The sequence below is a fragment of the Xiphophorus maculatus genome, chromosome 14 (assembly GCF_002775205.1).
Source record: "Xiphophorus maculatus strain JP 163 A chromosome 14, X_maculatus-5.0-male, whole genome shotgun sequence".
In the NCBI taxonomy this organism is placed as follows: Eukaryota; Metazoa; Chordata; class Actinopteri; order Cyprinodontiformes; family Poeciliidae; genus Xiphophorus; species Xiphophorus maculatus.
The window spans coordinates 17,031,807-17,044,436 of NC_036456.1; the positions used below are offsets into that span (position 1 = coordinate 17,031,807).

The 12,630-nt window shown below is 43.9% G+C and overlaps 1 protein-coding gene across 2 annotated transcripts in view; it reads right to left on the reverse strand.

The window, feature by feature from the left end:
* dennd4c (DENN domain containing 4C) overlaps nucleotides 1–12,630 on the reverse strand; it is a 43,993-nt gene that overhangs the window by 2,679 nt on the left and 28,684 nt on the right. The window contains exons 10-33 of one of the 2 annotated variants that reach the window (XM_014468967.2): nucleotides 12,165–12,340; nucleotides 11,811–11,911; nucleotides 10,334–10,558; nucleotides 9,360–9,505; nucleotides 9,165–9,203; nucleotides 8,577–8,707; nucleotides 7,659–7,791; nucleotides 7,369–7,575; nucleotides 7,154–7,282; nucleotides 6,896–7,046; nucleotides 6,014–6,136; nucleotides 5,776–5,895; nucleotides 5,187–5,318; nucleotides 4,034–5,100; nucleotides 3,229–3,421; nucleotides 3,040–3,137; nucleotides 2,786–2,961; nucleotides 2,550–2,705; nucleotides 1,925–2,123; nucleotides 1,736–1,846; nucleotides 1,513–1,650; nucleotides 1,138–1,255; nucleotides 151–307; nucleotides 13–77 (exon numbers count right to left, since the gene is read on the reverse strand). In XM_014468967.2, the coding sequence (XP_014324453.1) occupies nucleotides 13–77; nucleotides 151–307; nucleotides 1,138–1,255; nucleotides 1,513–1,650; nucleotides 1,736–1,846; nucleotides 1,925–2,123; nucleotides 2,550–2,705; nucleotides 2,786–2,961; nucleotides 3,040–3,137; nucleotides 3,229–3,421; nucleotides 4,034–5,100; nucleotides 5,187–5,318; nucleotides 5,776–5,895; nucleotides 6,014–6,136; nucleotides 6,896–7,046; nucleotides 7,154–7,282; nucleotides 7,369–7,575; nucleotides 7,659–7,791; nucleotides 8,577–8,707; nucleotides 9,165–9,203; nucleotides 9,360–9,505; nucleotides 10,334–10,558; nucleotides 11,811–11,911; nucleotides 12,165–12,340 (4,291 nt within the window). The remainder of the gene's footprint in view (nucleotides 1–12; nucleotides 78–150; nucleotides 308–1,137; nucleotides 1,256–1,512; nucleotides 1,651–1,735; nucleotides 1,847–1,924; nucleotides 2,124–2,549; nucleotides 2,706–2,785; nucleotides 2,962–3,039; nucleotides 3,138–3,228; nucleotides 3,422–4,033; nucleotides 5,101–5,186; nucleotides 5,319–5,775; nucleotides 5,896–6,013; nucleotides 6,137–6,895; nucleotides 7,047–7,153; nucleotides 7,283–7,368; nucleotides 7,576–7,658; nucleotides 7,792–8,576; nucleotides 8,708–9,164; nucleotides 9,204–9,359; nucleotides 9,506–10,333; nucleotides 10,559–11,810; nucleotides 11,912–12,164; nucleotides 12,341–12,630) is intronic. The other variant, XM_023346110.1, reaches the window with a different exon arrangement.

The following is a 12,630-nucleotide window of genomic DNA, read 5'->3' on the forward strand; positions in this document are numbered from 1 at the left end:
ATTGTCACTCACCTATGTCAATGTTCTCTCGTCCCAAAGCCACCAGAGAGAGAAACAGAATTTCTCTGTAAATACTCCTGAGAGAAATTCAGAGAAAGTTTACACATCAGGAAACAAACATCCTTAAAATAGAAAAGCGACGAGGCTGACCTTTGCCGTTTGACGCCGTCTGGACGGCGTTTGATCTCCCGCAGCAGCAGGTTGATGGGACCGTAGACGTCGTTGGTCTGGATGTTTCTAACGATGGTGTTGAGAAGGGTTCGGATCTCCTGATGATCTGTTGGAGCTAAAGTCCCCTTTTTCTCCACTAGGAGCAACAAACACCAGAATCTATCAGGAAACAGACTCAGCTCTGACCTCTTCGGCTCATGCAGGAAATTAAAAGGTGAATTTCGTTTTTTTATTCGTCTCTGTAAGGTTTTCATATTGGTGCAAATACCCAGTTAGAATTTCCTTGACAGTGTGAATTTAAATGGAACCTAAAATGCAAAATTCACATTTTGCACGTCTTTGCCTTCCGTTTGGGTCTTAAGTGCTTCTAAAAACAGTTCAGCTTAAAAACAACACAAACCAAAAATACAAACAAGTAAAAAAAAAAAAAAAACACCTAGCTGTTTTTGGAAATAAGTTAACGTTTTGTTGGTATCTGGAAAATGAGCTGTTTCAAAAACCTGCAGATTGTTGAGTCACAATCAAAGACACTGCCTTGTCACCTAGCAACCCAAGCTGAACTCCGGCAGGTTTGGTCAGCTGGGTTTACCACTGTACGTGCTGTTCACTGGCTGCTGAAAAAGACAAGTGTTTTGTTGTTGACTTACCATTAAGAAATCACTTGCTGCATTGTTGTTGGTTGTGCAGGAGGCTCTACTAATGCTTTTCAAACATGTACGCTTGTACAATTGCACATCTATTTTCAGTCATTTTCATGTGTGAGTGTAAACGTCGAGTTGGGGGTGTGGCCTGCAGCAGCTTATTTGAATCTAAGGTGACAGGAGGCCCTAAAACAGCTCATAAACATCTCATTGTCGAAAAATGATTTTGTATAGCCCCTAGACCTAACTTGTTGAAGGAAGCATTAATAAGAGGTTGTGTTTTAGTGCCCTTTAGTGGAAGCTGTAAATATCTGCATGCACTCACAGAAGGTCCTCCAGAGGAGGTAGAGCGGTTCCTCGGGTTCCTGATGCAGGTTGATGTTGTCCCACAGCAGCTGGACGAAGACGTGCTTACTATCCTGAGACAGCGACGTCAGGGGGAGCTGCAGTAACAACAGCTTGTTACATAAAATCCACAGCTTATGACTCTTTACTGTATTATTTAAGTCACAAACATTATTTTATAGGGACTTTTCTCACTCTGATAACCCTCAATAAAAACCCAGGGTAAGTCACTTCTAATTAGCTTTGCATCGACACGTGTTAAACTTTTAAAATATGAAGAAGTTAAAGGGTTTTGAATACTTTAAGGCTTAGTGTGGTTAAACTGTGACTAAATTCGCAGTAGCTTGTTTTGAACCTGGACTCCGTTGTTGCAGTGTTCAGAAGTCAGGATGAGGCCCGGCAGGTGAGACGGGAGGTCCAGGCGGCGGAAGTACCACACCAGGTTCCAGAAAATAATTGGATGCTGACTGAGGAACTTGTGGGTGTAGATGACCTGGACAGAGAACATCCTGTTTTAGTACCAAGTGTCGTTTCATGATGGATGACACATGAAAAGTGCTGAGAGATTTTATTTGCACCTGGTCTCCTTCGTTCTCCAACAGGGTCTCCAGCTCTTTGCGCAGGACCAGAGGGCTCAGGTACGGGACGGACACCGGCTTGGGATTTGGACGTTTTTTGCCAATGCCATCCTGACAAACACAAAGAATCCAACCAATCAGTTCCAGTACAGATGCGACCTTCAGCTGTGTGTTTTAATAATCACTGACCGACACTTCGTGCAGGCTGCAGGGCAGGCTGGTGGTGGAGACGCCGTGTCCGGGTCTCAGGGTGTAGTCCAGGCTCTGCAGCGGACCCCCGACGCTGTTGCTGCGCGTCAGCGACGTCCCGCTGCTTTTCTCCTGCTTCCCTGCTGCCGGGTGCACCAGGAGGCCCAGGGGGTCCGACTGGACCGGCTCCGGAACCAGACTGAACGCGGCACAAAGAACAGAGGAGTCAGGGGGAGGCCTATGAGGGACGGCAGCCATCTTCCACCAAGTTCCTCTAGTTTTGAATTACATAATTACTGTGTCAATGCACAACAGATGTTTCTCCTGAAGTCTATGTGCACAAAACACAAGATGGATGGATGAATAAGTGGAGGGTGGATGGGGAAAATGTAGGATGAATAGATAGATGGATGAGTAAAATGAAGGATAGATGGGTAAATATAAGGAGAGATGTACAGATGTAAAATGAAGGCTGGATGGACAAAATGAAGGATGGATGAATAAATTGAGGGATGGGTTGACCGACAGAGGACAGATGAACATGAATGGACAAACTGACAGATGGACATAACAACTAGGGTTTAACACACACGGCTGCATGGATGACCTTCGTATTTCGCTGTACCTCTTATGAGCTGCAGGACGATTGTCCGGCGTCTCCTTCGTCTCCTCTGAGAAAGTGATGAGGTCGGGTGTCTTGATGTCGGCCAAGCTGCTGGCTGTGGGCTGAGCGGTGTTGCTGTGAATGCTTTCTCCAGACGCACTCGGATTCATATAAAAACTGAAAGAAGAAAAGTTAAAGTTCAACCTTCGGCTCTACGTTCAAGCAGAAGTAGAAGTATTATCCTACAGGAGTCGTACTCGGGGGTCATGCGGAGGTCGTGAAATTCCACATGCAGCAGCGGAAGGAAGGCTGTCCGGCAGAACGGACAGTTGGTGTTCAGGTTGGAGTCATCCGCCGTCCAGCCTGCCATGATCTCCTCGTCGTACACCAGAGCCTCGCAGGAGTGGCACTGGGAGCAGCTGGACATCAGCACCTGATGGTGGGAACATTTAGCCGTTACTCCAGACAACGAAGCGTTCTTAAAGCGACAGTGCCTTTCTGTGGGCCAGACCTCCAGAGCGCAGTTCTGGTAGATGCTGGAGGAGGAGGCGTGGTGGGAGGAGCTTTGCTCAGAGTCGGGGCCCCGGCCCGCGCGACCTGGAGTTGCATCTGCAGCCACAAACACACGGCGTCAATAAAAGCCTTCCAAATGAACGAACGGGTCTGCATTTTCCTATCGTTTCTACGGAGCCGTGCTCACGCGTCTGCTGCGTCCCTCGGCCCGTATCGCTGCTGCCGCTGCTGCTGCCCAAGCTGGTGCTGCTCTGGTTAAGGCCATTAGCAACCAAACCGGAGACGGTTCTTTTCTCAGGACTCTCGGCCAAATCATGTGAAGACAACATGTGTTCATCCAGACCGCCAGGGAAACCGCCCGCGCCCTGAGGCTGCTCATCCTGCCGCCAAAAGTCAAAATTAAGACACTTCTTCATGTTGCAATTGGGAAAAAAAGATACATTTGATGGATTACAATTCTGTCCAATATCTAGTTTTTCTTTGACAACAGTCATTATATAACAGCAATAAATCTATTCTCAGGTTTAGACTGTCTTGTCATAAATGGTCAGATGATTTACTTGCTACATAAGAAGGAAGCAGTCACGATGAAACTGTTGTCAAAACCAGAAGAAATTAGCATCAAGTTTCCATTTTAAACCATTTTTAAAATCAAATTTTTTTAAATAGCAAGATTAGTGCAGCTACTATTAAGTGGCTCCCAATCTAAATTTGGTAACACTTTATTTGAAGGGGTAAGACTGACATGAAACTATTATGACATGACATAACACCAGTCATGAACATGAAGGAGTCTTCGTTAATGTTTATAATTGTTGTCATGAAGTGTCATTCAGTAATCAATGACACTTTTAATGCAAAGTTGCTTTAAAAGTCTATTAAAAGTGTCAACGTTGTATTCAGTGCAACTCTAATTTAAAAGCATCCAAATGAAACAAGCTGCAACGCGAAGGCTTAAATACCAAAGAAAAAGATTGTTTTCCGGGACTCACCTCGTCATCCGAGTAAGTAAAGGCTGATGCCATGGCCCCCCACATTTTACTGCCCACATTCGCCGCGTGCTTCATGCTCGACTTCAGCACATCGATTTTGGCTCCTGACAGCAATGAGTCCATTTTAATGCCTGAAAAGGTGTTGATGACGGATCCCAGCGATCCCGCCTGCGAGGACTTGACCAGCGCCGTGAGCGAGGAGGATTTAGGGGCGGGGCTCGCCGTAGCGCTCGCAGATGTTTTCATCTTCACAGCAAAAGTCTTGGAGCGAGTGACGGTTTTCGGGCTGCGTTTGGGCGTGTCGGCCGGCGAGCTACCGGCGCTTTTGACCGGATGAACAGGGAGGCTGGGCCTCCGCTCCAGAGGCTTTTCGGGCTGATTTACGTCGGGGGCGTCTCCCTGGCCCTGCTGCAGCTCCATGCTGGAGGACTTCGACCCCAGTGGGCTCCTCAGACTCATGTACATTTCGATTTCCTCGGCCAGGTTGCGGGATACAACGGTAGGGACGGAGCGCGGGGGATCCTGGCTGCTAATGGACGCTGATTCTTCATTCTCCGACACCATGAGGGAGAGCGGGTCGGCCCCCGCCTTCACATCGGCCCTCTCCAGTGTGGCTCCTCGCGCTCCGGACTCATCCTCATGCGACTCCGTCTGCTTCCTCTCTCTTTTCTCCTTCTTGATCTCAGTGACCTTCACCTTTGTCTCCTCATCTTTAACTTCTCCTTTAGCCTCCTCCTTTGAAGGGTTTTTATCGTCCCCTGACTCTTCCTCCAGGTCTTCGAAAAGTGCTTTGGACTTGCTGTGTGGCGGCGGACTCTGAGTCCCTGAGAGCGCTGCGGCCAGGATGCGGGCATCTGCGCCCATCTGGCTGGCCATGTGGTCCACACCTTTCTCCAGGAGCATCCCAGCGCGGGTTTCGGCGCTGAAGCTGCAGCTACGCTCCAAGAAGGCTTTCTGCCGCTGATGCTGGGACGGTGGCGGGGCGTCCCCCACCGCCAGCGAGGCGTCGGGATCCGGCAGCGACACGCTATCCGTCTTACTGAGATTCCGGAACAGCTTCCCAGGTTCTATAGGGGGCAAACATTTTAAAATTGTGATAATTAAAATAACTTTATGGCTTCAAAAGTTTAAACAGTTCATAAAACTGACTTACTGGTTTCCCTGCCACCATCAAAGCTTCCAGTGGAGAGCCTAACAATGCTGGGGACGGGTGAGGGGACATCAACAGGACTGAGGGGCTCTGCCACTGCCACTGCACTGTCCACTGAGCCTGCAATGTCGCCACCTGGAGGCAAAAACAAACACTGAGGGGTAATGCTGCGCTCCAGTTGAAGTCGGAACTGAGAAATTCTGGCATCCCAGTCAGAGAAAATCAACTCCAAAGTTAGATTCCTAAATGGAAAACTGGGAGCAAAAGCAACTACACCCAGTTACGGCTTGTAAGGTGGATTCCGCGTTTCAATATGGCCACTCCCCGAATCAACAGGAGTTAGTTTTGGTGGAAACATGTTAATTTTACAAGACACACATATGAATGTGTGTCTAAAATCAATGCTACATGTGGCAAAACAGTAACTGAGAAACTGTGTGCATCTTTTGTATTAAAGGTGAGGCAGGGAGAAGCACAAACCCCTGTTTAAAGACTCTGGAAAAATAAATATGTACTCCATGTTCTCTTTCCATACTTAATTCACACTTGAACATCAAAGTTCATTCAGGCTGAGAAAAGCAGCTTGTTTTACCATTAAGGGTCTTTTCATCAGAGTTTCTCTGGCCGGCTGAATGCTCTTCTGTAGGTGAAGGCTCTGCCAGCTCCTGGTGCAGCTCATCCTTAGAACCATATCCTTGGTCAGACTGTCTTCCTGTTACAAAACACCAGGCTAGTATTTTCATGTTTTTTATGCATTTAGGGGTTGGACAGGTTTTTCTAATTTGCTTCAGGTTTCAGAGCTCAAGACCTTCATTTAGGTGACTCTGTACCTGTGTTGCAGCCGTCTGCTGTGTCCTCGTTGTGCTCCTCGCCGTTCACTTCATTGGAGCTGTGAGCGCTTCCGTGGCTCAGATTATCAGCATCTGTGGCTCCGGACTCTTCTCCTGGTGCAGCTGGAGGACACAAAATAGGATACCAAAAATGTCACTTTTCCAGACTCAAATTTCTAGATTCCCCTCTTCCTCCAAGCATTCTGTTGAATATTTGTGTCTGCTTGAGTATGAACTTTACTTCCTGATCTTATTATCTGCATGTCCCACAATGATGAAAAACATGCTTTTACTGCATCCAAACTAACTTAGATCATCTTCATTTCTTCAAAGACTTCTAAAATAGCAGATGTAGTGCTTGTTTAGCATAAGAGCAAAAGGCAGACTTCAATTTAGATTTCTAGATGAGAAACAGGCAGCAAAATTATCACTTTTTTTAATGAGTGTTCACTCAGGAAGCATGAGAACCAATTAAACATAAACACAAAATGTTTATAGTTAATCCAGGTGTGATTTGGCAAATCATAGTTAATGCATCTCCAAATTGATAAATCCAAGTGCAAACAATAGCATTCATGAAAGTTTAGACTTTTGACATTTAGAACAATGAAAAAAATGGAAAAAAAAAAATCTGGAAAATCAAACTGTAATCCATATTCAATTTTATTTTACTATGTATTCCCAGGCCTGAAAAATGATAGAAGCAGATTAAATTAGGATTACACCTAATGGTTCAGGTGAAAAAAATACTTTAAAATTGTGCCCTTAAAGATTGGTGATCGGCCAGAATACTGCAATCGGTGCATCACTGACTGCCATACTTTTCTACACTGTGGGAACTTTGAGTGAAGACAGGCTGGATGAGAGACGATTGTTTCTCACCTGTGGTCGTTATCGTGGGCGTCTTCTTCTTGGACGATGTGTGATTTTGGATTTGCTTGAACTGGGCCACTCCACGAACGACGTTACGCAGCTTGGTCCACATGAAGAGGCCGCTGCGGTTTCGACTCGGCCAGGGGCTTTCCAGGACGGCCTGCGGACGGAGGGACGAGGATGTTTTCATTTGTCTTGATGTATGAATGGTTCAGCAAAACAAGGAGAGATTTGCGAAACATATGAAGTGTTCTTCAGAAATAAAACCTTGTTATAGTATCCGTATGTGATGGCGTTCGGATGAACTCCGGCTTTTTTCATCTCTACCAGGACTCGCACAGCCATAACAGGGAGACCCCACACACCGCAGAGCTGCATCACCACTCTGTAGCACACCTAACACACGAACACAAACATCAAGCTGCACCATTCAATATCTATCTAATTTTTACTATTAAAAAACATGAGAACGGATCAGTTACCTCGTCCAGAATCTCCACCTCAGTGGCCCTCATCTTCAGCAGCACGTTGTAGGCCTGCTGCATGGCTCGGCTCTTGGACTTGGCCAGCCGCACACCTGAAGGCAGGCAGATGAACCACATGCTGTAGCAGTGGCTGAACAGGCAGCGCGCCCACTGCGGCGGGTTGGAGTAGAAACGCTTCGCCAGCTTGTAGGCCAGCTTAATCTCCTGTTAAATAGGGATAAAAAGGCATTCTGAGTTTCAGCAGCCTCGAAGTGGTAAAAGCACTTTAGTGTCTGCTGTGCATGTACCTGCTTGGTTCTCTTAGCCAGCAGTGCAGGGCTGCTGGACAGACTGGCCCCCGCTGCTCTGGTGCTCAGCGCAGGACGCAACTCTCTGGGCCGGTCAAACAGACTCAGCTGCAGTCTGGGGAAACCTTTATATCTGGAAAATAAGAACATTAAAGTCACAAGGGAGGAGGGGAGAAAAGCCTCTTGAAGTAAAGTCTGGCGTGGGCTGGTTTCAAACTTCAAAAGTTAAATTTTTTAAAGTCACTAAGCAGAATTCAGTGGTTGTGTTTGCAATCAAATCCATAATTCTGTGGTGCCACTTTAGGAATATTTGCGTGGAATTTTGCAATATTTTTTTCCCTCATTAAAATCCCGTCCAAAATCTAAAGATAGAAAAAAAAAAAAAGAGATTAGGAAATATAACCAGCAGACAGATCGGACACACAAACATTTTTATTCTCTAAAGAACTTAAGTTGCTTGATTTTGTGTTTCTCGTCATATTAACCAACTTGCAGAAGTAAAAGTAAGAAATACTGCCACCAGCAGGGGGCGTCAGTCACTCAAACCCAAACTTTTAGACTATCTTATCAATAAACTCACATTTATGCATTAGCGCAAAAACATGTAGGTATCTGTTGATTTTCCACAAAAAGCTGGAGGGACTGAATAAGATTTTCCGTCATGCTGTTCTTACAAGTGATAGAGTGACTGAAGTGTTCTCTTGTTGTATGCAATACAGAGTAGCGATCCCCCTCCCCCACCTGCTGCTGCACACCGTCAGTCAGAAAGGAAAGGAAATTCTGAAAAGACTCGCTGAGGAAAATATCTTTTTGCAAAAATGGAGTCAGTCTTTACATTGACAGAAATCAATCGATTAGTTCATGTCAACATTTTGGTCTTAAACTTTGGTTTTAGTAATGCTAGACTGTAAAGCTTACGTGTATTGAGGGGCGGGTTCAGATCCGTTGTCGGCCAGAGGCTCTGGAGGCATTACGAAAACCGTGTGCTCGCTCTTCTGAGACTCATCCAGCTCCAGCAGTTTGGTGTCCTCAGATGAATCTCCTTCAACCTGCAGCCCAAACAACAAGCAGATCAGAACCAAGAACTCTGAACGTTCAGTCCTTAAATATCAGAGAGATCTGCGGACACTTTTTTTTAATATTTTGCTTTCAGTGCTTTCAATGACCCAGATATTATCCGTTTGAAGTAATCATGAACTTTCTAAAGTCCTCATTTGGACTTTAGCTGCCATCTAAGTAATTTCTAATCCATTTTTTCCATAGAAGATACCGAATTATTAGCACAACAAACCTTTCTGCGCAGTATTGTCGTACAAAAGGCTTTTGCAATCACTAAAATGTGCATTTTTGATTGTAGTGAGGATTAAAGGATGAAGAGAAAGTCAAGTCCAAGCCCCTTATTGTACACATTCACTGAAGAGGAAAATGTAGCATGCTTGTCTGATTTTATGTCAAACCAGTCTTCAAAAAAGAAAACCGGCTGCCGAAAGTGTGATTAAACATTACCTTGGTACTCTTGTCGTTGATTTTATCAAAGGGAAAAAGCTGCAAGAAGAGGAAAAATAACAAAGGCAAAAGAATGAATCAGAGGAAGCTCAATCTCGCCCCTTCCCCAAGCGTCCCAGTGTTATTTTGCCAATAAAGCGACGTCAAACAAAGGCCTCCTGGAAGGAAAGGGAAATACCAGCAGCTGGTTGTTACCTTCTCCACACAGTCATCGAAAAAGGCCAGGCCGGTGTCTTTGTCGCTGACGAAGGTGCATTCCTCGATAAAACGGATGAATATCTGGGTCTTTGTGAGCTGGGAGTAAAACTTCTGATGGGCGCGGTCTCTGCTTTTTAGGAAACCTGCAGGGAGACACAGGAGCTGGTTTCATGATTGCGTTTTGTTCTGAAATACAAAACATCTTCACTGAAATGTTGAGCAAACATCAGCAAACAATTAAAGAGGAGCATATTTAAAGAGACTGAAACAATTAAATTGGTTAATCATGATTAATTGATTATTGAGATAACTGTCAATTAATTTAGTAACGAATAATCGTTAAGTGGAATATACAGAGTCAAAAAAATGCGCTTGAAGAACATCATAGTCAGCATAAGACTGATATGACACCGTCACAAATATGACATAACACCTGTAATGAACATGAAGGAGTCTTTCTGAATGTTTATGACTGTGGTCATCAAGTGCCATCCGGTAAATAATGGCACCTTTAAGGCAAAGTTGGTTTAAAAGTTGCATTAAAAGTCCATTAAAAGTACAAATTTGGCATTAAACTGTATAAATTTACCAAATAATGCAAAGTTGGCACTTTTAATGGACTATTAAGACAACTTTGCATTAAGAGTTTCGTTATTTACCAAATGTCACTTCTTGACAACAGTCATAAACATTCATAAAGACTCCTTCATGTTCATGACAGATTGTATGTCATATTTATGACAGTGTCATATCAGTCATATGAACACCCCTTCAAATAAAGAGTTATCGCATAATCAGTTTCTAAATTAATCATTAATTGCAGCCTTGAAGCAGACAAAAGAGGATTCTGTCCTTTGATCGATTAGTGGTTCGGGAAGAGAGAACCAACTGGGAACCATTTTCCCAGCAACGTCGATTAATAAACTCTTATGACACCTGATGGGGCCGGCTGCTGAAGGCCCTCTGCTTACCTTGCAGGTCGTAAAGGGAGTCCGCGGCCGTGGCCTTCTCAGAGGGCGCCTGGGTGATGGGTTTGAGGTAGGAGCGGTAGCCCTTCAGGATGGAGGCCATGAACCGCAGGAAGGCTTCCTGGATCTCCATCTCCAGGGACATCTTCTTCTTGTGCCACGTGAAGTCCGCGTCGATGGGGGTCAGGTCCAAAGCCGAGTCCTCGTGTGGAGTTTGGCGAACTGCCACTGAAAACCCAGAAAGAATCAGATGATGCAACACTTTTACTCGCTTTGATTCAATAGCTTTACTTGGCCTCTTTATGGTTGCTATAAAAAAAAAACATACGAATACAACTAAAATTTCACTGTAATTCTGTTTTCCAACAACTGAAGCAGTGAAAAATGTAAATGAACAGCTTTATCAAGAAGAGGAGAATAATGTCCTCATTTATGAGAGAAACGTAATCAGGGGAGATGAAAACCAGTTGGTAAAGTGCAGGTTGTTTTGCAGTGGCAGATAAATAAATATGATAAGCTACACATGGTACTATATCATAGTTAATTAAACTCTGTGTAGTAAATATGATTAATGGATTAGAATGAATTCACAATGGGATGTGAATTTGGCTCGGGATGTTAACATTATGAACTATGAACATAAATTTATTCTGTTTTAACCTTTGATATGAACTTAGAAGCAGATGTTGTTAAGTTGCACAATAAGGGCCGTGTTACTATCCAGGTTAAACTAACTGACAGATCTCCAGAGGATAAGCAGGTTAAGTTTGACATCTGTGTCATGTTTTCAACTTCTACAATCTCTTCTGTTCTCGTGTTGTTTATTTTGTAAATTTAGTGGCCGCGTCCATCGATTAAATAAAAAAGTTTACTGATCTAGCACAACAAAAACATTAACATGACGTTAAATACTGTAATTGAAAATCATTGAATTCAACAATGGAGAAATTAAATGTTCTTCTAATTTAATTACCCAAGTATCTTCACAGAAATGGTGATACTGTGTTCAGGTGTAGCAGTCACTCTAGCAAAAAATATAAAGAGGCCTCTGACTGAAGACAACTGCTTTATGATAGTCTCATCATTGTCACGACATGGCAACAGCTCGTTATCTGAGAGGCAGGGATAATATTGCATAGTAAAGTTGATTCCATATGTAAAAACAACACATTGTTGACATGGTTAACTATAATAAGTATTTGAAAGAGGGAAAAAAAGAAAGCAGGAATCTTTCCAACTGCTAAGAATCCAAAACCAGAGGAAATAATTGTCCAAAATCACCTAAATATATAAAAGTTTACAGAACAAATTTAGACTAACAGAGCTACTCTAACATGCTGCCATGAGCAACACAATTTATTTTTGCTATATTTCTTGGACACCGTTGTCTTAAAATACAACAAAAGTTATCAAGTTTTCAAAAGTTTCTTTTTGTCTTTGACCAGTTGGTAAATGATAGGCGCTGGGATGTCATTTGTACCTGTGACCAGCTGGTGGTGCAAGTTGCTCAGCGAGTTGATCAGACTCTTGCAGGGCTTCTTTGGGAGGTACTTCCAGTTGCTGTGTTTCTTCTCATCCGACCTGTGACATTAAATACCACAGAGTCAGCCAGCTAGAAGTAAGAGAAAAGCTCAACGAACATCTGAACGGCGCTCTCCCTTTGATTTTTATACAGCAACAAAACAATTAAATATGAGCTAAAAACAAGAGCAGGTTGCATAAGAAAATTTTTTTTTTTTATCTTAAAGAAAATTTAAATTGTTCCAAAGGAATCAAAGTGGCTAAACTCGTTGCTGCAGCCTCCTGCAAATAAAACAATCAGAGCTCCACATACAGATAGATGGTGTTGGTGTCCAGGTCCACACAGACAACATCTGGCGGGGGGTCGTACAGGTCAAAGTAGCGCGAGTCGACGCCCACAATGAAAGGACATGGCGCGTTGAGGACGCCTGCCAGAGACAGGGGGCACAGCGGGATGTAGGGGCACTGCCACTGGAAGGGGAAGATCATCTAAAGAGATAAAACACAGGATTTATGAAAACAGACAGCTTTGAAATGTGTTTTTAAACACTATGGTAGAGTGTAAATTTTGTAACATCACTGATTTCCAAACACAACTGGATCAGCATCTTCTTTTAGCAGCGATATTTTTTTTTAGGTTTGCTTTGATGAAACTGGTTTAAAGCAACAGGTGGGTTTTTGGAGATTGTGACAGTAGTGAGTGTTTTATGTGACGACACAACGTCCTGTCCTGGAACTAGATGGGGGGGAAAAACAACTAACAGGATAAAGGTCAAAGA